The following is a 24,732-nucleotide window of genomic DNA, read 5'->3' on the forward strand; positions in this document are numbered from 1 at the left end:
CACACTTGTAAGAAGGCTTTTGCAGTGATAAACAGTTTTTAAAAGGATAATAACAATGTAGGGATACCCTGAGAGTCTCATTAAATATTGTTACCTCCTGAAAAACATGGATGTGACCGCCCACATCCACTTATACATGGGGGTTTTTTTTGACAAATGCAGTGTGGTACTGTAAACATATCTTCCATTCCTTACAATCTTCTCAATACCATTTTCTATTCTCTAGCTTACTTTATTGTAAAAACACAGTATATAATACACATGACATACAAAATATGTGTAATTGACTGTTTATGTTATCAGTAAGGCTTCCAGTCAATAATAAATTACGAGTAGTTAGGTTTTTAGAGAGTTAAAAGTTGTATGTAGATTTCTGACTGCAAAGTTGGCATCCCTAACCCCCCATGTTGTTAAAGGATCAGCTATATTTTCTAGTGCCCTCTTAAAATATTTTTTGGGGGCGCCTGGGTGGCTCAGTGGGTTAAGCCTCTGCCTTCAGCTCAGGTCATGATCTCAGGGTCCTGGGACCGAGCCCCGCATTGGGCTCTCTGCTGAGCAGGGAGCCTGCTTCCCCCTCTCTCTCTGCCTGCCTCTCTGCCAACTTGTGATCTCTGTCAAATAAATAAATAAAATCTTTTAAAAAAATAAATAAATAAAATATTTTTTGGAACATAGTGGGCATAGACAATGTAAGAAAATTATATACAAAGCCTGTAATTTGAACAAAAATGGAATTGTATATTTAATTTTAAGACGCATAGGTATAAAAAGCACCTACCTGTAAGCTGGTTAACAGGATATATTTAAGATATAATTATTCTGAAAAGGAATGTTTCAGTACTAGTCTTTGTGATGATGAAAAAGAATCAATGTGGTAATTACACTACAAACTAAATTACTGATTTCATTTTTAATAAAAATATTATTTTTACCTCCGTGGTTTTCCCATAAGTCGCCTGATTTTTCCCCATTCTACTCTTGTTAACTTTCTTGTTTTTAAATTCGGAAAGGATTCCTTCAGACACACACAGAAGTCATTATCGCCTTCAAACAGTGGCCTATAAAACAGAATGGTATTTTAATGGTTAAGACAAAATAAGTTACTTCAGGGGCATAAATTTCAAAATATGCTTTCTAATTTTCAGCATTATACTAATCACCAAGTGCCATCTTTCACTTCTGCCCAGAACATATACAAAACAGGCACAAAGGGCACCTGGGTGGCTCAGTGGGTTAAGCCTCTGCCTCTGGCTCAGGTCATGATCTCAGGGTCCTGGGATCAAGCCTCACATCAGGCTCTCTGCTCAGCAGGGAGTGTGCTTCCCCCCCTCTCTCTGCCTGCTGCTCTGCCTAGTTGTGATCTCTTTCTCTCTCTGTCAAATAAATACATTAAAAAAATAAAATTAAAAAAAAGAAAACAGGCACAAATTCAAAGTGCTAAAACTAAAAGTGTTATCTGTGAAACAACCAATGTATACAAGTTACTCAAGAAATACTGACTGTGCTGGAGATTCCAGGAGACACTGATTTTTGCTAAATCTCATGTATGAGTACATCCTAGTATATCCTAGCACTGTCCTTATATCCAGTGAGGACAAACAATGCTAGCTACAATTTATCTTTTCCCCAAAGGCAATACCAACACCATGGAGTCCTCCTTGAGATTAAATCAATTTTAGAAAACTGGAGGCCTCTCCAGGATTAGGTCGTGATCCCAGGGTCCTGGCATTGGGCTCCCTGCTCAGAGGGGAGTCTGCTTCTCCCTCTCCCTCTGCCCCTCCCCTGTCTTGGTGTTCTCTCTCTCTTTCTCTCAAATAAATGACTAAAATCCTTTAAAAAAAAAAAAAGAAAGAAAGAAAGAAAGGAAAAAAGAAAGAAAGAAAGAAAGAAAAGAAAGACTCTTCTAAAAATTTTACTGAATCATTTGTACCATTAGTAACTGCTTCTCTACCAAGACACTAGCATTTAAAATCTCAAGATGTATAGGGGCGCCTGGGTGGCTCAGTGGGTCAAGCAACTGCCTTCAGCTCAGGTCATGATCCCAGGTTCTTGGGATCAAGCCCCACTTCAGGCTCTCTGCTCAGCAGGGGGCCTGCTTCCTCCTCTCTCTCTGCCTGCCTCTCTGCCAACTTGTGATCTCTGTCAAATAAATAAATAAAATCTTTTAAAAAAATAAAATAAGGGGTGCCTGGGTGGCTCAGTTGGTTAAGCCACTGCCTTCAGCTCAGGTCATGATCCTGGAGTCCCGGGATCGAGCCCCGCATCAGGCTCCCAGCTCCATGGGGAGTCTGCTTCTCCCTCTGACCTTCTCCTTGCTCATGCTCTCTCTCACTGTCTCTCTCTCTCTCAAATAAAAAAATAAAAAATGTTTAAAAATAAATAAATAAAATAAAATAAAATCTCAAGATGTATAAAATACATCTTGTTTAGGGGTGCCTGGGTGGCTCAGTCAGTTAAGCATCCAACTCTTCATTTCAGCTCAGGTTATGGTCCGGGGTCCTGGAATCAAGCTCCGCATAGGGCTCCCTGTTCAGCAGGGAGTCTGCCTCTCCCCCTTCCTCTCTCCCCGCTTATGCTCTAAAATAAATAAATAAATATCTTTAAAAAAAAAAAAAAGGAAAAAACATTTCTTGTTCATTACAAATACGGGAACTCTGTTCTACGGCCTCTCCAATCCACAGCCTTTGTAAATTATAATATGGATTATATTTTCATTTGAGTTTTCACAAAAATGTATAACCACTTCTGTGAAGGGAGAAGGAGAAAAGCAAACTGTGAGGAATGGATACGGATCAACATAAAATGAAGAACAGAAAGAAGAAATCAGGGAAAAAAAGAATCAAAACAGACCTACAGAAAACAGCTTATAATGTTTGAGAATTTCTGGTTCAGGTGACATCCACGACATAAGCCATGATACGTACTTATCTATATTTGAGTAGAACCATTCATATATGCACCATTTATGTGCTTTGGGAAGCTTGAGGAGGTTACGTAATCGGAAACCAATCTTCTGTGAGGCTTTCTTGTCTGGTGTGGACATTGTTGCCGTAAATTTCTATACAATAAAAAAACAGACATTAATTACAGGTTCATCAGATAAAAATGAACATCTATAATGTCAAATACATTTGTAAAAAGGTAGATTATCATTAAATGCTCAAAAAGATTCAGCAGCATAAATTTTTTTGTTATTTAATAAACATTCTGAGTATTTCCTACAAAGGTAAAGCCTCCAGTTTTATAACATATTCTGACAAGGAAGGTGAAATCATTTGCCCCCACCATGTTTACACTGAGATACAATTTCAATTTAAGTACATAGGAAGAATGTAATTGTGGACTCCTGGGTGCCTCAGTTGGTTAAGCAACTGCCTTCAGCTCAGGTCATGATCCCAGAATCCTGGGATGGAGTCCTGCATTGGGCTCCCAGCTCCACGGGGAGTCTGCTTCTCCCTCTGACCTTCTCCCCTTTCATGCTCTATCTCAAATAGATAAATAAAATCTTAAAAAAAAAAAAAAAAAAGGTAATTGTGACAGAGAGACAGAGAAAATGCAAACAAACAACCACGAGGCCCAGAAGTTTTCACCAGTGAATTCTGTATCAATCACAGCACCAACGCTATTAAAATGTTTTAATTCAATGAAAAAAATAAAAAAGAGAGAGAGCTTCCCAACTATTTTTTTTTTAAGATTTTATTTATTTATTTGATAGAGAAACAGCGAGAGAGGGAACACAAGCAGGGGGAGTGGGAGAGGGAGAAGCAGGCCTCCCGCCAAGCAGGGAGGTGGATGCCCTGCTGGATCTCTGGACCCTGGGATCATGACCTCAGCAGAAAGCAGACGCTCAATGACTGAGCCACCCAGGTGCCTCACTTCCCAATTATTTTTATAAAGACAGCATAAGCAGATAAAAACTTCCAAAGGATAATAAAAGAAAATGTCAAAAAATATCACTTGTTTGCATGACTTTATTTATTTTTTAAAGATTTTATTTATTTGAGAGAGAGAGAGAGTAAGAGAGAACATTCGAGGGGAGGTCAGAGGGAGAAGCAGACCGCCTGCAGAGCCGGGAGCCTGACAATGGGATCCCAGGACCCAGGGACCCCAAACTGAGCCGAAGGCAGTGGCTCAACAAACTGAGCCACCCAGGCGCACCCCCCACCCTTTTTAAAGATTTTTATTTATTTATTTGACAGACAGAGATCGTAAGTAGGCAGAGAGGCAAGCAGAGAGAGAGGAGGAAGCAGGCTCCCCGCCAAGCAGAAAGCCCGACGCAGGGCTCGATCCCAGGAACCTGGGATCACGACCTGAGCCGAAGGCAGAGGCTTTAACCCACTGAGCCACCCAGGTGCCCCTTTATTTATTTATTTATTTTTAAAGATTTTATTTATCTGGGCGCCTGGGTGGCTCAGTGGGTTAAAGCCTCTGCCTTCGGCTCAGGTCATGATCCCAGGGTCCTAGGATCGAGCCCCGCATCGGGCTCTCTGTTCAGTGGGGAGCCTGCTTCCTCCTCTCTCTCTGCCTGCCTCTCTGCCTTCTTGTGATCTCTGTCAAATAAATAAAATATTAAAAAAAAAAAAAGATTTTATTTATCTGGAAGAGAGAGACCCCACGAGTTGGGGGCAGGGGGTGGGAGAGGGAGAAGCAAACTCTGTGCTGAGCAGGGAGCCCAAGGCAGGGCTTAATCCCAGAACCCTGCCATATTATCTAAAACAATCTAAAATTCAATGCAATTCCTATGAAAATTCCAATTTTTCACAGAAGTAGAACAATCCTAAAATTTGTATAGAAGCACAAAAGATCCCAAATACCCAAAGCAATGTTGAGAACGAAGAACAAAGCTGGAGGCATCAAGCTCCCTAATTTCAAACTACATTACAAGCTATGGTAATCAAAATAGTATCATATTAACAAAAAAAGATACACAGATCAATAAAACAGAATAGAGAGCCCAGAAATAAATGCATGCATATGTGGTCAATTAATTTACAACAAAGGAGGCAAGAATATACAATGAAGAAAGGATATTTTCTTCAATAAATGGTGTTGGGAAAACTGGACCGTCACATACAGAAGAATGAAACTAGACAGTATCTTACACTATACACAAAACTATATTACTAAAGAGTTGGAGCCCGTGGGTGGATCAGTCAGTTAAGCATCCAACTTTGACTTTGGCTCAGGTCATGATCTCAGGGTCATGAGATCAAGTGCCATGTGGGCTCCTCTCCCTCTCTAAAAAAAATAAGAAAAAATAAAATTTAAAAAATAGATTAGGGGCACCTGGGTGGCTCAGTGGGGTTAAGCCTCTGCTTCAGCTCAGGTCATGCTCTCAGGGTCCTGGGATCGGGCCCCACACTGGAGGGGGGGGGTTCTCTGCTCAGGGGGGAGCCTGCTTCCCCACACCCCCCTCTGCCTGCCTCTCTGCCTACTTGTGATCTTTGTCTGTCAAATAAATAAAACCTTTTAAATAAATAGATTAAAGACTTAAATGTTAAGACCTGAAACCATAAAATCTAGGAAAATATGTAAGTGGTAAGCTCCTAGACACTGGTGTTGGTGATGATTTTTTTTGACACCAAAAGCAAAGGCATCAAAAAAAAAAAAAAGAAAAGAAAAATTAACAAGTGGGGCTACACCAAACTAAAAACCTTCTGCACAGCAGAAAAAACCATCAACAACATGAAAAGGCAATCTACAGAATAGGTGAAAATATCTGTGAATTGTAAATTTGACAAACAGTATCCAAAATAAATAAAAACTCATACAACTCAATAGCAAAAAACCAATCCAATTAAAAAATGGGCAAAGTATCTGAAGAGACATCTTCCCAAAGACATACAGATGGCCAACAGGTGCATGAAAAGGTGCTCAGCCACTCATCAGGGAAATGCAAATCCAAAATGGGATATCACCTCATACCTTTCAGAATGACTAGAATCAAAAGGATAAGAAATAACAAGTGTTGGTGAAAATGTGGAAAAAAGGGAACCCTCAGGCAGTGTTGGTGGGAATGTAAATTGGTGAGGCCACCGTGGAATACAGTATGGAGGATCCTCAGATAATTAAAAATAGAACTACCTTATAATTCAATAATTCCACTGCTGGGAATTTATCTGAAGCAAACAAAAACACTAACTTGAGAAGATATCTGCACGCCAATGCTCCAGAAGTATTATTTACAACAGTCAAGACATGGAAGCAACCTAAGTGTTCATTAATGGATGAATGGATAAAGAGGATGTGGTGTATATATACATATACATACATTCACACACACACACTCACACACACACACACACACACACGAATATCATTCAGCTATAAAAAAGGAATGAAACCTTGCTGTTTGCGGTAATATGAATGGGCCATGAGGGCATTATGCTAAGTGAAATAAGTCAGAGAAAGACCAAAAAACCTCCCCTGAAAAACAAAACAGACCAAAGCAAACAAACAAACAAAAAAAAGATACAATACACAATACAAACTCATAAATACAGAGAGCAGATTGGTGGTTGCTGGGAAGGAAGGAGTGAAATGGGTTGAAAGGGGTCAAAAGCTACAAACTTAAAAGTCATTATGTCGTGGGGATGTAATGCATAGCACGGTAACTACAGTGTATGTTGTATTGCATATTTAAAAGTTGCCAACAGGGGCGCCTGGGGGGCTCAGTCGGTGAAGTGTCTGCCTTTGGTTCAGGTCGTGATCCCAGGGTCCTGGGATCGAGCCTCGCATTGGGATTCCTGCTCAATGGGGAGCCTTCTTCTCCCTCACCCACTCGCCCTGCTTGTGCTCCTCTCTTGCTGTGTCTCTCTCTGTCAAATAAATAAAATCTTTTAAAAAATAAAAAATAGGGGCACCTGGGTGGCTCAGTGGGTTAAAGCCTCTGCCTTCGGCTCAGGTCATGATCTCAGGGTCCTGGGATCGAGCCCCGTGTCGGGCTCTCTGCTCAGCAGGGAGCCTGCTTCCTCCTCTCTCTCTGCCTGCCTCTCTGACTACTTGTGATCTCTCTGTCTCTGTCAAGTAAATAAAATCTTTAAAAAATAAATAAATAAATAAATAATAGAAGTTGCTAACAGATTTTAAAGGTTCTTATGAGAAAAAAAGTTTGTAACTGTGATGACAGATGTTAACTATATACTTAATGTGATCATTTCATCATGTACACAAATATCAAATCATTATGTTGTGTGCCTGAAACATATGATGTTCTGTCAATGTTATCTCAAATTTTTAAAAGCTTTTAAAAAAGGTACCAGATAAACATCATCAGAATATCAAAAGAATACAACACAATCAGGTGGAATTTGTGTCCAGAACAAAAGGGTGTCCAGTATTAGAAAACTACTGAGACTGTCTGTCATTATTAATGAATAAAAACAATAAAAATCATGTGGTCACCTCTACTGGTGCTAAAGATACTGGATAAAATTCAATATTCATTAACAAAAACTCTCAACAGAATTAGACAGAATGACTAAAAATATACAATATGTCAAAAGTTAAATGATACAGTTAAAGCAGTGCCTGGGGTAGGGGAGGCAGGAGAGGGGTTAATTTATTAGGTAAATGCCTATATTAGAAAAAGACAAAGATCTCAAATAAATAACCTGTTCTTCTTAAGAATAAGAAGCTAGAAAAAGAAGAGCAAAGAAAACCCAATGCAAGTAGAAAGAAGGAAATAAAAAATAAAGCAGAAATAAGCGAAATAGAAAAATAAGAGACAAGATGATGAAAAATATTTTTTCAGGGGCGCCTGGGTAGCTCAGTCGGTTAAGTGGCTGCCTTCAGCTCAGGTTATGATCCCAGGGTCCTGGGATGGAGCCCTCCTTGCTCAGCAGGGAACCTGCTTCTCCCTCTGCCTGCTCCTCCCCCACTTGTGCTCTCTCTTTTAAATAAATAAATAAAATCCTAAAAAGAAAATTTCTTTTTCTTTTTTTAAGTTTTATTCATTTATTTGAGAGAGAGAGAGTGCACAGGAGAGAGCAGGGGGAGGGGCAGAGGGAGAGGGACAAGCTGACTCCCTGCTGAGCAGGGAGCCTAAAGCGGGTCTCAATCCCAGGACCCCGGGATCATGACCTGAACTGAAGGCAGACATTTAACTGACTGAGCCACCCAGGTGCCAAGAGTTCTTTGAAAATATCAACAAAACTGACAGACCTTTAGTTCTACTGACCAAGAAAACAAAAATAGACGGATACCTTCTTAACCTGTAAAATTTATTTCTCCTCATTCCAATCCAAAAGTCATTATCATATTCAATGTTAAAATACTAAAAACACTGTCATTAAAGTGAGTAATGTGACCAAGATGTTGACAATTGTTTTGATGGAATTATCCAATAAGAGGAATAAAAACTGTAAAGGAGAAAACAAAACCATTATTTCCAGATGATATGACTGTCCTTGAAAACTCAAGAAAACAGGGGCGCCTGGGTGGCTCAGTCATTAAGCGTCTGCCTTCAGCTCAGTTCAGGATCCCAGGGTCCTGGAATCAAGCTCCGCATCGGGCTCCCTGCTCAGCAGGAAACCCACTCCCACTCCCCTGCTTATGTTCCCTCTCTCTCTGTATCTCTGTCAAATAAATAAAATCTAAAAAAAAAAAAAGAAAGAAAGAAAAAGAAAACAATCTAACCATTTAAAATAGTAAGAGAATTAGGGTGCCCAGGTGACTCAGTGGGTTAAGCCTCTGCCTTAGACTCAAGTCATGATCTTAGGGTCCTGGGATTGAGCCCCACATCGGGCTCTCTGCTCGGCAGAGAGCCTGCTTCCCCCTCTCTCTCTGCATGCCTCTCTGCCTACTTGTGATCTCTGTATATCAAATAAAAAAATAAAATCTTTAAAAAAATGAAACAAAATAGAGAATTGAATAAAGTGGGCAAATACAAAGTCGACATACAAAAATCAGTATCTTAAAAAAAAAACCTCTTTTCTCTGTATAAGTAAGAGCTAGTTACCGTAGAACAGAAGATATATCCTGTTTATGAAAGCCAAAATGACAAGCACAAAAGTATTAAAAACCCAGGAATACACTTAATAAATGTTCAAGATCAACATGAGAAAATATTTTGAAGTCTACAGAGGGACAACAAGGCTTGAATTAAATGGAACTAAAACCAGTTCTTAGATAGAGAGTTTCAATGCTACAACTATGACACACAGCATAAATTTATTCATAATATTAGCACAATGCCAAGAAAAATCCTAACAGGATTTTTTCCTAGCCAAGTTGATTCTAAAGTACCTATGGAAAAATAAATGTGCAAGAATACTTAGGAAAGGGTGCCTGGGTGGCTCAGTGGGTTAAGCCTCTGCCGTTGGCTCAGGTCGTGATCCCAGGGTCCTGGGACCGAACCCCGCATCGGGCTCTCTGCTGAGCAGGGAGCCTGCTTCCCCCTCTCTCTCTATCTGCCTCTCTGCCTATTTGTGATCTCTGTCTGTCAAATAAATAAATAAAATCTTTTTTTTTAAAGATTTTATTTATTTATTTGACAGACAGAGATCACAAGTAGGCAGAGAGACAAGCAGAGAGAGAGGAGGAAGCAGGCTCCCTGCTGAGCAGAGAGCCCGATGCGGGGCTCGATCCCAGGACCCTGGGATCACGACCTGAGCCAAAGGCAGAGGCTTTAACCCACTGAGCCACCCAGGCGCCCCAGTAAATAAATAAAATCTTAAAAAAAGAAAAAAAAAAAAGAATCTTAGGAAAACCTAAAAAAAAGGATATGTAATAATGTCTCACCAGATATTAAAACACTACATAAAGCCACATTAAAATAATTTGACACTAGCACATACAGAGACATACTAGACATAGATAGATTCAAAGTCTAGAAATAATCCTAAATACATATAGGAATTTAACTTGTGATACAGGCAGCATTTTAAATCAATGTATAAAGATTACTCACTCAATGTTACCAGGACAACTAAGTAGTCCTGGGGGTAGGAGGTGGGGACACACACAAACACACACACACACAAAACAAACAAACAAGGTTGCAGTATTACCTCATTCTTTACTCCAAAATAAATTCCAGATGGATTGAAAATTAAAGCGTTAAAAAAAAAATGAAATTAATTTGAGTGAATTCAAAAAGTACAAATTTTAGACTAAGGAAGATCTTTCTGAGTAAGTATAAACCAAGAAGTCATAAAAGCAAAGACAGATTTGACCTTTTTTTTCAATCCTACATGGTAAAAATATAGAAACAAGGTCAAAAGCCAAACTATAAGCTAAAAAAAATTACAACCAATACAAGCAACTAAAAGGCCTAATATTCTTAATTATATACAAAAATCTTAAAAATGAATAAGAAAATGACCAAGAATCTAACAGAAAATAGGGAAAAAAAAATTTACAGGAAAGAAATCATTTTTAAACATACAAGAAAAGTACCTTGACATCACTCATAGATGGAATGCCACCTAGAACCTGGGAGATGTGAATACCAGATTGGCAACAACCTACATGTTTGTTAATATACTGAACTGGCAAGCGTTTGGGAAAATAGACACTATGATGTATTGTTGGCAGAAAATATAGACCAGGGATGCCTGGGTGGCTCCGCTGGTTGGGAATCTGACTCTTGACTTCGGCTGGGGTCACAATCTCAGGGTTGTGAGACTGAGGCCCCATAGCAGCCTCTGTGCTCAGCAGGGAGTCCACTTCCCCTATCCCTCTGCATGCCCCACCCCCCCCCACCACTTGATCTAAAATAAATAACTCTTAAAAAAATAAATAAATAAATAATAAAGCTGTTAGGACAACAGAAAAAAGGAGACCTGGAGACAGCCTACAGGTCATTTGTGTGTCAGCCTTCACTTGCCAGCTTTGGGATGGGGAGCAGGTTACTTGCCTGTGTCTGTTTCCTCAGCTGAAAATGGGAAATAAGACCATAGCCTAGGTCATCAGTTGCCAAAGACTAAATCAAAGCCACATACACGCAGTGCTTAAAACAGAATCTGGGGCACCTGGGTGGCTCAGTGGGTTAAAGCCTCTGCCTTCAGCTCCAGTCATGATCCCAGAGTCCTGGGATCGAGCCCTTTGTTGGGCTCTCTGCTCAGCAGGAAGCCTGCTTCCCTGCCTCTCTGCCTGCTTGTGATCTCTGTCTGTCAAATAAATAAATAAAAATCTTTAAAATTAAAAAAAAAAAAAAAAAAAAAAAAAAAACCAGAATCTGGCACACACTAAGTACTCAGTAAAAGTTGGTTTTTACAATTAGTCAGCTCCGGACAGGGCTCCTTAAAGAAACCCACAGAATACAGCAGATTGGGATTAGAAGGGGAAGGGAACAAGCCACGTCATATAAATGAAGATAGAAAGAAATAGGTATGTTAAAAGAAGAAAAGAGAAAACTCATAGGATATAAAAACTTTTCACATATTTGAAGGAGTCTCATATCATGTTTGTCTTATTTGTATCTGCTCCATACGGTTGGGAAGCAGAAAGCACTTTGCAAACTAGCTCCAGAAGGAATGATGTGCCTGGGGAAGGACAGTGGACAGAGATGGGGCAGGATGGGTTCACAGTCATAAAGACCAATTTTCTGTAGGTTTGAAAAATTTCCTAATAAATAGAGGGGAGGGGCGCCTGGGTGGCTCAGTCAGTTAAGCATCTGCTAAGGCTCAGGTCATGATCCCAGGGTCTTGAGATCGAGATCCCACATTGGGCTCCTTGCTCAGAGGGGAGTCTGCTTCTCCCTTTGCCTCAGCCCCTCCCTGCTTGTACTCACTCACTTGCTCTCTGTGTCAAATAAATAAATAAAATCTCTAAAATAGGGGCACCTGGGTGGCTCAGTGGGTTAAAGCCTCTGCCTTTGGCTCAGATCACGATCCCAGGGTCCTGGGATCGAGCCCCGAACTGGGCTCTCTGCTCAGCGGGGAGCCTGCTTCCCCCTCTCTCTCTGCCTGCCTCTCTGCCTATTTGTAGTCTCTGAATGTCAAATAAATAAACAAATAAAATCTTTTAAAAAATAAAAATAAATAAAATCCAAACTTAAGACATCCAAATTATTCTAATAATACAACACTTCTAAAGTCAATACAAGAAACAGTGGTTATTTATTTAACTATTGCTATAAATATTGCTGGTTATGCCTTTAATTTATTAGGTGCCAAATCCTTGGTAGAGAAAAATCACCTTTACTACGACCCCTCTTACTGGATAATTTATACCACTTTTGGAAACAAATGAAAGGTACGTAGCCAATAATTTTATCAGGTATTATAAATTTGACAGGAGAGGGTGCCTGGGTGGCTCAGTGGGTTAAGCCTCTGCCTTCAGCTCAGGTCATGATCCCAGGGTCCTGGGATCAAGCCCCACATCAGTCTCTCTGCTCAGCAGGGAGCCTGCTTCCCCCTTCTCTCTGCCCGCCTCTCTGACTACTTGTGATCTCTCTCTCTGCCAAATAAATAAATAAAGTCTTAAAAAAAAAAAAAAGATGTTTAAAAAAAATAAATTTGACAGGAGAAAAGTTACACTATTCTTGGAAAATAATATTTTCCTTATAAAATTTTCATCCTTTTCTTTGATTCTCACATGTCCACTATGATTTTTTTAAGATGCCAAAAGCAGGGGAGGCGCCTGGGTGGCTCAGTGAGTTAAAGCCTCTGCCTTCAGCTCGGGTCATGATCCCAGGGTCCTGGGATAGAGCCCCGAGTCGGGCTCTCTGCTCAGCAGGGAGCCTGCATCCTCCTCTCTCTCTGCCTACTTGTGATCTCTGTCAAATAAATAAATAAATAAGTCTTAAAAAAAAAAAAGCCAAAAGGGGTAAATATCCAAAATATATAAAGAACTTATACAAGTCTAAAATAAATAAATGAATATATTTTTAATTAAAAAAAAAAAAAAAAGGGATGCCCGGGTGGCTTGGCCAGTTAAGCATCTGCCTTCAGCTCGGGTCATCATCTCAGGGTTCTTTTCCCTCTCCCTTTGCCTGCCAATCCCCCTGCTTGTGCTCTCTGACAAATAAATAAGTAAAACCTTTAAAAAAAATTTTTTTAAAGGTTTTATCTATTTATTTGAGAGCGAAAATGAGAGAGAGAGAGAGAGCATGAGAGGAGAAAGGTCAGAGGGAGAAGCAGACTCCCCACCAAGCAAGGAGCCCGACGTGGGACTCGATCCTGGGACTCCAGGACCACGGCCTGAGCCAAAGGCAGTCACCCAACCAACTGAGCCACCCAGGCGCCCTAAAAAAAATTTTTTTAAAAGGGGTGGGTGCTGTGCTTGCTTCAGCAGCACATATACTAAAAAAAAAGGGGGGTGGGTGTTAAAAAAAGGGGTGGGTGGGTGCTGGGTGGTGTAGTCGGTTGGGCGTCCAGCTCTCAGTTTTGGCTCAGGTTGTGCCCTCCGGGTCATGAGACTGAGCTCTGAATTGGGCTCTGTGCTCAGTGCAGGAGTCTGCTTAAGACTCTTCCTTACCCTGTGTCCCTCCCACCCTCCACACTCTCTTTCTAAAATAAATAGACCTTTTTATTTTTTTTAAATTTTAAATTAAGAAAAAAAAAGAACTGGGGTGCTGGGTGGCTCAGTCATTAAGTATCTACCTTTGGCTCAGGTCATGATCTCGGAGTCCTGGGATCAAGTCCCGCATTGGGCTCCCTACTTGGTGGGGAGTCTGTTTCTCCCTTTGCCCTCTCCCCTCCCAAAGCTTGTGCGCTCTCTCTCAAATAAATAAAACCTTTTTTTCCCCAAAGATTTTATTTATTTCTTTGACAGACAGAGATCACAAGTAGGAAGAGAGGTAGGCAGAGAGAGAGGAAGGAAAGCAGGCTCCCTGCTGAGCAGAGAGCCTGTTGCAGGGCTCGATCCCAGGACCCGAGCCTAAGCCACCCAGGTGCCCAAATAAATAAAATCTTTAAAAAATAAATAAAATGAATCAGAAAACTGGAATTACTTTAAAAATTATTTTTAAAAAGAAGTTATACAAGTCAACACCCCCCCCAAAAAAAGAACAAAAAAAATCAACCAACTACCCAATTGAAAAATAGGCAGAGGATCTGAATTGACACTTTTCCAAAGAAGATCTATAAACAGCCAACAGACACATGAAAAGATGTTCAACATCACTAATCACTGAGGATATGCAGATTAAAACTACAGTGTGATATTACCTGACACCGGTCAGAATGGCTAAAATAAAAAACACAGGAAATAACAAGTGTTGGCGAGGACATGGAGAAAGGGGAACCCTTGTGCACTGTTGATGGGAATGTAAACTGGTGTAGCCACTCTGGACAACAGTATGGAGATTACTCAAAAAAATTAAAAATAGAATTATCTTCTGATTCAATAATCCTACTACTGGTTATTTACCCAAAGAAAACAAAAACATTAATCTGAAAAAATAGATTACTGTGTTTACTGCAGCATTATTTATAATAGACAAGATATGGAAGCAGCCCGTGTCTATCCATAGATAAACGGATGGCATATATGGAATATATTATATACATATACATAATGGAATACTATTCAGCCATAAAAAAGAATGGAATCTTGCCATTTGCAATAACATGGGTAATGTTACAGAGTATGATGACAAATGAAATAAATTAGAAAAAGATAAATACGATTTCACTCATACATGGATTTTAAGAAACAAAGAAAGAAAGAAAACAAAACAAAACAAAACCCCAGAGTCTTGAATACAGAGAATTGGTGATTACTAAAGGGAAGGTAGTGGGTGGGGGGATAGGTGAACTAGGGAAAGGGAATTAAGAGTACACTTAGCATGCGGCGCCTGGGTGGCACAGTCAGTTAAGAGTCCAACTCTTGGTTTTGGCTCAGGTTGTGATCTCAGGGTTGTGGGATTGAGGCCCAGAGTCAGGCTCTGTGCTCGGCTCAGAGTGCTTGAGATTTTCCCTCTTCCTCTACCCCTACCCACCCTGTTCTCGATCTCTCTCTCTAAAATGAATAAATAAATCCTTAAAGAGTACTTATGATGAGCCCTGAATAATGTATAGAACTGTTGAATCACAGCACTGTATACCCAAAACTAACATAACCCTGTCTGTTCATTTTACTTTAATTAAAAAAAAGTTAAAAAACTAATGAGAGGAAATCAAATAAATTATTCTCTTATTGAAAAAAAATATGCCAAAAATGAAAAAGAAGATATGACTTCATGCTACACAGTTTCCTCCTTTGGGTAAGTTAGTCTTCAACACACTTTCCTCTGTGATAAAGTAAAATGTTTTCCCCCCTCTCATTTCCATGCAAAACTCCAAACTGATTTCCTATTGCCAAATCTATCTGCTTAAAGTCCACTCTCCTCTCCATGCTTAAAAGTGTGCGTTTGTAAGACTGAGGACCGGCTTTCTACTCCCGGGAAAAGTCCATCAATAAATAATGGCCTTTGGGGCGCCTGGGTGGCTCAGTGGGTTAAGCCGCTGCCTTCGGCTCAGGTCATGATCTCAGAATCCTGGGATCGAGCCCCGCGTCGGGCTCTCTGCTCAGCAGGGAGCCTGCTTCCTCCTCTCTCTCTCTGCCTGCCTCTCTGCCTGCTTCTGATTTCTCTGTCAAATAAATAAATAAAATCTCTTAAAAAAAAAATAATAAATAAATAAATAAATAATGGCCTTTCTAGATGACTAATATAAGAGCTGAGTTGGAGCGGTGACTTAAGAAAAAGAACTTGTGGGGCGCCTGGGTGGCTCAGTGGGTTAAGCCGCTGCCTTCGGCTCAGGTCATGATCTCAGGGTCCTGGGATCGAGTCCCGCATCGGGCTCTCTGCTCGGCAGGGAGCCTGCTTCCCCCCGCCCTTCCTCTCTCTCTGCCTGCCTCTCTGCCTACCTGTGATCTCTCTCTGTCGAATAAATAAATAAAAATCTTTAAAAAAAAAAAAAAAAGAAAAAAGAAAAAGAACTTGTTACTCAAAATATAACAGAATAATAAAAAATAAACTTAATTATACTGAGCAATTGGTCACTTCCTTTCACATGGAACAAAACACTAGCGATACACATACCTGTGGGACCATTGCAACTCTCTGGTTTCTTTTTGGTGACCTTGTATTTATCTGTCTGTCATCTTCATCAGAAAAGAGTCGACTTCGTTTTGAATTTCTGAAAGGCTACGGTAGAAATTTGTTTAATAAAAAGATTGAACACTTTCCATTTTTATTCCAAAATACAATTGTATACTTGGGAGACACAGCTAACGCCGGACTCTCAGTGGCCTGGAAGGGTAAGGATGGGTAATACAAAGTAAACTGCATCCAATACAAACAGATTTACAAAGTAGTACATATTTATGCAATTTTTTAACAATCAAAACATCTAGCTGATGACTAAATGAAACACCTAGCTAATAATTAAAACTGGAACCTGAGTATTCTTAGCAGCCTTGAATGGTGACAAGAGGAAAACAAGTTCTGGAAATTCCAGTTCTCATGATGTTAGTGCCTGGATTAAGAGCAGTTGGGTGTATCACACGCTGTGTTGGCTGCGTGGGGCTGGGTGAAGTTACTAGATTGCTCTAAAGAGTCACTCTCAATGTAAAATAATGTACTAGATGCGTTGCCAAAAATTGTTAACCGAATTTCCATCTGTGACAGCACAAGACACCTGTCGTAGGTATTTGGTAAGTGACTGTAGGCCAAACAAGACTGCAGAACCAGAACTAACTTGTTGAAGTACTCAGAGGACATCTAAAGGGTCTGAAAATATGAACAATTTTACAGTCCATCCCAGGTTCAGAGGCCTCGTTCAGGCAGAACAACAGAAATAATAGTCCAATCATACCAACATCCTATTTCAAATCCTTCTCCCACCGCTGCAGACGGACTTGCATGCCTAGTCAGAAGGGAGGTAGCTACAGAGGGCTAACAACATACGGGCAGCACACAACCGGGTCAAGGCTAGAGGCACTGACCCTTGAAAATTAAACCCACCGAGAGTCTAATACTTCAGAGCCCTGAAAGAAGTCCCTTCTGCCCTTCTAACTTACATGTACTTACCCTTGACCTACACAAGATTTTATTATCTCACCACTTATTTATACATCTTTTTGCAGGGACCAGAACCACGTGAATTTTTTTACATAAAGGATAATTTGGGGTTGTTGGGAGGGTTTTTTCTCCTATTTAAAGAAACTGCAATTACTTAACAAATGCTTACTGATAACCAGATTATCAAAAGCTACAGACTGTTTATCTAAGTATGATTGTATACTACACTCAATGGAACTTAAAGACTCAAATGCTTGGAGTCAGGAAGAACCCTGGAAAACTCTTACTGTCCTATAAGAACTACACATGTGACAATCATACAAACAATTTAGCTATCATATTCTAAAGAGTAAGAAGAACTAATTCCTTACCATCTCCACAGTGGAGCCCGTATTCCTGCCTTTCCAAACAGGTGTTTTTTGTAAAGAGCTGTACTTTTCATTCCATGTGTTAGATAAGCTTCCCTCTGTAATAAGTAATTATTACTAGTAAGATTTCAGTTTAGTTCAAAGGATTTTATACAATGAATATTGCCTTTTTATTAATAGCAATATATCTAAAATATTTACCAATATGGAAAAAATATACTGACCACAGTAATTTCAGTTTATTACAAATGAAAAATCTCTCCTGTATTTTTTTTTTTGCCAAATTCTATATAATTTGACAAGGCACTGCATCGTGAAAGTATTAAATTCTCACATTAAAATATGTGTGGTTTCTTTCTTTGTGTTTTTAGTAATTCCTTTATTCTAATTTGGTAAGAAGCTTAAGTACAATCTGATTGAAACAGTGCAGTGGAAAAATGGGAAAAGCTTCTAACCTTGAATTTAGAGTATATTTCTAAATGTTTCCTGCTTCAGTAAGTGAAACCATAGATATACAAAAATAAAATGTGTGGGTGTTTCTGTTTTCCTTGATTCAAAGAAATGTCTTCAGAGTTGTATGCAACCAGAAAAAATCCAATCAAGTAATTGATTAGACATATTATGAAAATACAGAATGGTAGTTTAGTTTTTTTTTTTGTTTTTTTTTTTAAAGATTTTATTTATTTATTTGATAGAGAGATCACAAGCAGGCAGAGAGGCAGGCAGAGAGAGAGGAGGAAGCAGGCTCCCTGCTGAGCAGAGAGCCCGATGCGGGGCTCGATCCCAGGACTCCGAGATCATGACCTGAGCCGAAGGCAGCGGCTTAACCCACTGAGCCACCCAGGCGCCCCGGTAGTTTAGTTTTTATAAAAAGGATATGTTTATATAGAGAAAGACCTAGAAAGCTAGGATGAATACACCCAAGAGAGTTATTTTCATTTCTTCTAGCTGCTTACCAGCATTTCCTAATTTTTTTTCTATAAGAAATATATCACTTGTATATGTCTTTTTAAAAAAAAGAAACAGTTTTTATATTGGAAGGAAAAGAATAATGGAATACTTTTTCAGATGTTATGTTTTAAATACAAAAGAAAAAAGGTGGGCCAGGGTTGATCCTGCTAGGCAAATAAATTAGGGTAGTTCTGGAAGGTAAGTGTCCTCAAGCCAGGACTTGATTTGGTAAATCACCAATCCAAAGCACAATACAATACCTTTCAAAACTAAAAGTACTAGTGAACTTATGAGCATGGCTTGGTTCCAGATGTACTTACTTAGAATCCTGCTCAAGCAAAAATTAAAAACAAACTACAGTAAGAGGGTTGGTCTAAGTTACATGCAGAAAGAGCGAGCAAGGAACAGGTATAACCCTGTTCTCAGGAAAAGAAAAGTACTGTCATTCTTTTATTTCAAGAGACTTGCATTATTATTAGAAAGCAGACTTCCTAAAAATATAAGCTCCTTTTTTTTTTTTTAAAGTAGGCTCCACACCCAGCATGAAGCCCAATGCAGGGGTCAAACTCAGGACCCTGAGGTTAAGACCTGAGCTGAGGTCAAGAGCCAGGAGCTTAACTGATTGAGCCACAAAGGTGCCCCGCTAAAAATATAAACTCTTCAGCAAAAATACAGCTGAACACAGCTACTCAATAAATGCTTTCACTCTAGTAAGACGTCTGCAATGTCTAGTTGAAAAGTTCCTGGGGTTTGGGGCACCTGGCTGGCTCATGGGGAGCATGTGACTCTTGACCTTAGGGTGATGAGTTCAAGCCCCTATGCAGTGTGGAGATTACTTAAAAATCTTAAAAAAAAAAAAAAAAAAAAGTTCTTGGGGTGTCTGTCTGGCTCAGTTGGCGGAGCGTGCAACTCTTGATCTCCAGGTGGTGAGTTCAAATCCCACACCCCATACCAGGCATAGAGCTTACTTAAAAAATTAAAAAAAGAAAAAAGTCTTTAATCAATAGTTCTCAGGGAAAAAAATTCTTAATAATTTCCAACAACCAAGGACCAATTCTCCTAAAAACAGCCCATGAATTTAAAATTATCATCAGTGAAAACCAATACTTGAAAGCTATACTGAATCTTAATTTAGACAGAAAAGACTGTACCCAAATCAATTTAATGAATTAAGTTTCTAGCTTATGCCATACCTACAGAATCGTGCTATGATCTTACCTTTTAAACTGACAAGGGCTTTTGCTGAAGAGCCTGCAATTAAAACAAATCAATATTATTTCATAATCAATGTGAAAGAAAAAGAACTTGGCTACAGGGTGACCTGTCTAGTTTCAGTGGTGCTGAAGCTGGAGTGACAGTGGTATGCAATCAGAGGTAACCAGAGAGCCATTCAAGCTATGGGCCAGAAGTCCCATTAGGTGAGGAAGAGGTAGAGAGAGAGATCTGGGAGTCTTGTTCAAGTGAGAACCAGAGGCCTCTCCAAGAGAGGGCAGAGGGAGAGTAGGCACAGAGAGATTTTGGATCCCCATCCAGTATTCGAGTGCTGGAGAATAAGAGATAGGGACTGACATTTATTGAACCAAAGACCAGAAGCAGTAATACAGCAGAGAGAAGAGAAAATAAAATCATCCATGGGCGCTATAGGTATGAGGTAATAAGTGCCTGAGAAAGTCTAGAATGCAGGTGTGTGCAACCCTTCAAGACCCAAGCTGCAAAAGGGAGTTCAGAAGAGCCAGAGGGACTAGCATACCGATGGAGGGGTTCACTGCTTGAAACAAGCCTTAATGTATATTAGAAAAACCAGGAAGCTCCTCAAGCATGCAGGATCTGTATTATTTTTTTTTTAAAGATTTTATTTATTTATTTGACAGAGAGAGATCACAAGTAGACAAAGAGGCAGACGGAGAGGGAGAGAGGGAAGCAGGCTCCCTACTGAGCAGAGAGCCCGATGTGGGACTCGATCCCAGGACCCTGAGATCATGACCTGAGCTGAAAGCAGCAGCTTAACCCACTGAGCCACCCAGGTGCCCCAGGATCTGTATTATTAATAAAGGTCCTCGGGGGTTCTCTTGCAGGTAACCCTCAGGCCCACTCTGAAGACACACTGGGCTACAGGCTCTGGTGTGAATAAAGGATGGGATCTACGGGTGAGGAGAAGCAGGAGAAACCACAGGGAAATACATTTTTATGAGACAGGGAGAGCACTAAACTGAAAATCTCAGAATTGGATATGTATATTGCAAAGAAGTCCAAGTCAATAAAAAAAAAAAAAAGGGGTGGTCTCTCTCACTTATATGTGGCATTTTAAAAAATAAACCCAAAACCTGAATTCCTAGATACAGAGAATAGACTGGTAGTTGCCAGAGGTGGGGGTTGGGGGCGTGGGCAAAATGGTAAAAACAGTCAAAAGGTACAAACTTCCGGTTACAAGATGAATAAATCCCGGAGATGTACCACACAGCCCAGCAACCACAGTTAACAATACTGTATTGTATACATGAAAGGTGCTAAGAAGATAGATCTTAAAAGTGCTCACCATAAGAAAAAAATTGTAATCATGTGTGGTGATGGGTGTTAACTAACCCAGGTGAGGCAATCATTTCACATACATCAAATCATTATGTTGTACACCTAAAACGAATACAATGTTAAATGTCAATTATAGCTCAACAACAACAAAAATTAACAGAAAAAATCCTTTCTATGCTCCAAAATAGAAATTATTCACAGAATTGTAGATGAGTTAAATCTCCCTCTTTTAACTTAAAAAAAAAAAAAAACTGTTTAGAACACTTTTTCTTTTATTATAATCAAATCATTACATATCATTCATCATTTTTAAATTTGCTTTATTTTAGAACCAGCTAGTTCTCATCTCATTACTATGATATCCATTAAATTTTGCCAGAATATAATCTAAGATCAGGCAGTGGTTAATGTTATTTGAAAGGTTGGTCATTTACCTGCACTGAGAAAAGACAAATTTTTAAATGGCAAGTTCACAATGTGTAAAATAACTCTAAGGAGCCAATCCATTATGGCACTTCATAAAAACACAAAAATAAATAAAGGATGATTCCAAGGAATAAAGTAAGAAAGAAGAATATGAACTAGGTAAAACATCAGAGAAGACAGATTAATTCTCCTTGGTGTTTAACAGAAGCAGCCACGATTTACAACTCTTATAAACGGACAACAGGCTTAGAAGAAGCATTGAGAATGTACTGCGGTGCTGGCTATGAAGTATTTTTATGCCACTCCAATCTCTGAACTTCAGCTGACTTCTCCTCTGCAGGGCAGGATGAAAGGCTTCTGGAACAGACGCGCCATAACACCAAAGTCACCCTCTCTCTCACTCTAGACTCTTGCACAGATGTGGAGACCAGGTAACAAGACACCTGACCAAACAGCATGCTGGTTTAATGACCAGCGGAAGTAGAACTGTGGGGCGACATGGTGGAGAGAGGCCATTAAAGTCTAGCTAAAAAGCCTCACACAGAACAACACACCTGGGAAGCAGCTAGTGGACAGGACACATATCCATGTAGCTACCAAGAGAAATATCATTCATTTTTAAAAAAAAGATTTATTTGACAGAGAGAGAAATCACAAGCAGGCAGAGAGAGTGGGGGAAGCAGGCTCCCTGATGAGCAGAGAGACCAACGCGGGGCTCGATCCCAGGACCCTGAGATCATGACCTGAGCCAAAGGCACAGGCTTAACCCACTGAGCCACCCAGGCACCCTGAAATATCATTCATCTTAGAAAAAGTGGTAGCATCAGTCAATATGGGGAGTGCCAACTGCACTCCCGCTCCCAGTCCCTGCTATAGGCATGGGAGATACAACAGCACGAAAAAGAGCCCAAATCCCATGCCCATAGAGTTAAGTTCTAGGGAAGGGAGACAAACACACACATCGAGTGATGGTGAGTGCTTCGGAGAGTGTGGAGTAAAGCAGGATAACAGGAAGGTGGGCTGGGGCTGGGAGAGGGAAGACAATTTTCTTAAGAGGTGCTCATGAGTAGGTTCTTTAAAAGGTGATGTTTGAGCAAAGATCTGAAGGAAGGGGTGTGAGCCTCAAGGATATCCATTCCTGCTCCGTGAAGGCAAGACTGTCCTGGGGCTTCTGACCTACCACTTTTAACCGTTTTTCTGAGAGGTGGTATAGCATAGCAGTCAAGAGCACACATGGAGGCTAGCTGTGTTTGAATCCTGGTTCGGCCACTTTTTGCTGGGTTACTAAAGCAATTTAGTTCACTTCCCTGTGCTGCTGATTCTTCGTTTGTAAAATGGGGATTATGCAAGTTACCATATGTAAAAGTGCTTGGATAACAATGCGCATAGCACATGGCTAATTTTTAGATCATGCTTATTGCTACCATTACTTTGATCACTCAACAACAACAACAAAGTCCCCACTGAATGCCTGCTACCACACTGTTCTAGGGGCTGGGGTTACCTGAAGCTCGAGAGACAAAGTCTCTGCTCTCTGATAGTTTACACTCCATTGGGAAGAGACACACAATAAACGAGTACATGAAATGATAATGATGCGTGGCCATTGTCATAAAGGAAACAAATGAGGGGATCTCTGCGTGGGGATGGGTTACTTTACACAGGGGAGTGAGGGAAGGGTTCTCTGAGGAAGTCACATTTAAAAAGAACTAGTTTTGAGGCACCCGGGTGGTTCAGTCGTTAAGCATCTGCCTTCGGCTTGGGTCATGATCCCCGGGTCCTGGGATCAAGTCCCATATCAGGCTCCCTGTGCGACAGGAAGCCTACTTCTCCCTCTCCCACTCCCACTGCTTGTGTTCCCTCTCTTGCTGCCTCTCTCTCTGTGTCAAATAAATAAAAAATAAATGAATTAAATAAATAAATAAATAAAATCTTTTAAAAATAAATAAAATAAATAAATAAAAAGGACTAGTCTTAAGGGAGCAGGAGGTCCAAGCAACAAGTCTGGGCAGAAGAAATAACAAGTTAAAAAAAAAAAAAAGTCCCGAAATAGAACGGTTAGAACATTCAAGGAACAGGGGGAAAGGGTACTGTGTTTAGGGAGTAGCTAGCAAACGAAGAGGGCCATGAAAAAAGGTCAAAGAAGTGAGCCAGGTGTTATGCATAGAACCGGAAATGCAAGCATGAAGCAAAACAGAAAGGTACCTTCTCCAGGAGGTTTCTAGCCAATCACGTGAACAAATGTAAAGCTGCAACTGTGACAGGTGCCTCCAAGGAGTTCCACGGTAGTAGGAAAAGATTTAATAAGAAGATGTAATCTTTGTCACGGACAGAAAATAACTTTCTAAAGAAGCTTAAAATGGGATCGGAAGGATAAGTAGCTGTCAACAGCAAGCGAGGGGAAGGAAGAGGATTCCAGATAATGAGAGCAGCATGTGCAAAGGCCTTGCAAAAAAAAGAAGCAAGCCTGGGGAGTACAGGGAAAGAAAAAGGCCAAATTTAGCCCAAAAGGACAGGATGAGAGGAAGAGTGCTACAAACTGAAGCTGGAGAGGTGGAGTGTGGCCAGAGTCCAAAGGCTCTTGTGGCTGCAAAAGTGTTCCAAGCAGCAGGATGACATGTACACATTCTGGAAGGACGGCTCCGGCCATGTGTAGGTTGCGGGGTGGGGGCAGGCTGTGGGTGAATGGTGACTGGTGCACAGGAGTGTCACCGGAGCTGGGGCAGGAGATGCTGAGAAGTATGCAGATTCAGACACGGAGAAGGTAAAAGTTACAAGACAGAGTAAAGGCTTCGATATGGAACCTGAAGAGAGCGGAGGACCAAAGCTATTTAGGTTTCAGTGAACGCACAGTGGAGCTGTTCATTAAGACAGGAACCCCTGGATTATGACATAGATCTTGAACCCGTGAAGTGTGAAGGGCTGCTAAGGCATCTGAGAGGTGAAACAGGCAAGGGATACTGAGTCCAGGAGCTCAGAGGAAAAGCCTAGGCAGAAGAGAGCCTCTGATTCCTCACACACACAATCCAGCTGGTAAGAGTACTTAGTCAACTGATATGAGCACTCAGTGTGCAAATGTGTATCACAAGCTATGCACAGCATCTGGTTCTCAGCAAGTACTCAGATGGTAGCTTTTATTATTGATAATGTTATACTGGCTATTGGCTAATTTATGAGCTAGCCCCTTTGACTAAAACTGGCAGAGGAACACACAGCTATTTCCAGTATCAAACTGAAATCACTTTCCTTTTCCGACTCTGCTCCAGGTTCATTAGAAATGCCTCTTATCCTACCTTCGATTCAGTATAAATCAAGTATCTAAACATACCCAATATGTATGAGGTCCTTGTGACCAATGAAGCAAGGTAATTCCTGCTTTCCAACATGTTATGGCCAACTACACAAGACCTATACCACACAAACACAGGTATACGCCCATATACATCCCAATGGACCAGAGATGTCACAAAGTAATATAAATGTCAGTTATACAGTTTGAGTACAGCT

General features: G+C 40.4%; 1 protein-coding gene across 2 annotated transcripts in view; it reads right to left on the reverse strand.

Annotated features, from left to right (window-relative positions):
* LIN9 (lin-9 DREAM MuvB core complex component) overlaps window positions 1-24,732 on the reverse strand; it is a 69,248-nt gene that overhangs the window by 42,438 nt on the left and 2,078 nt on the right. Inside the window, exons 2-7 of one of the 2 annotated variants that reach the window (XM_032838751.1) lie at window positions 20,807-20,901; window positions 19,489-19,521; window positions 17,323-17,417; window positions 15,971-16,075; window positions 2,925-3,058; window positions 933-1,058 (exon numbers count right to left, since the gene is read on the reverse strand). In XM_032838751.1, coding sequence (XP_032694642.1) covers window positions 933-1,058; window positions 2,925-3,058; window positions 15,971-16,075; window positions 17,323-17,325 — 368 coding nt within the window. In that variant the 5' untranslated portion in view covers window positions 17,326-17,417; window positions 19,489-19,521; window positions 20,807-20,901. The remainder of the gene's footprint in view (window positions 1-932; window positions 1,059-2,924; window positions 3,059-15,970; window positions 16,076-17,322; window positions 17,418-19,488; window positions 19,522-20,806; window positions 20,902-24,732) is intronic. The other variant, XM_032838750.1, reaches the window with a different exon arrangement.

Source organism: Lontra canadensis, unplaced genomic scaffold, assembly GCF_010015895.1.
Source record: "Lontra canadensis isolate GAN:19392208 unplaced genomic scaffold, GSC_riverotter_1.0 scaffold106, whole genome shotgun sequence".
Taxonomy (NCBI): domain Eukaryota; kingdom Metazoa; phylum Chordata; class Mammalia; order Carnivora; family Mustelidae; genus Lontra; species Lontra canadensis.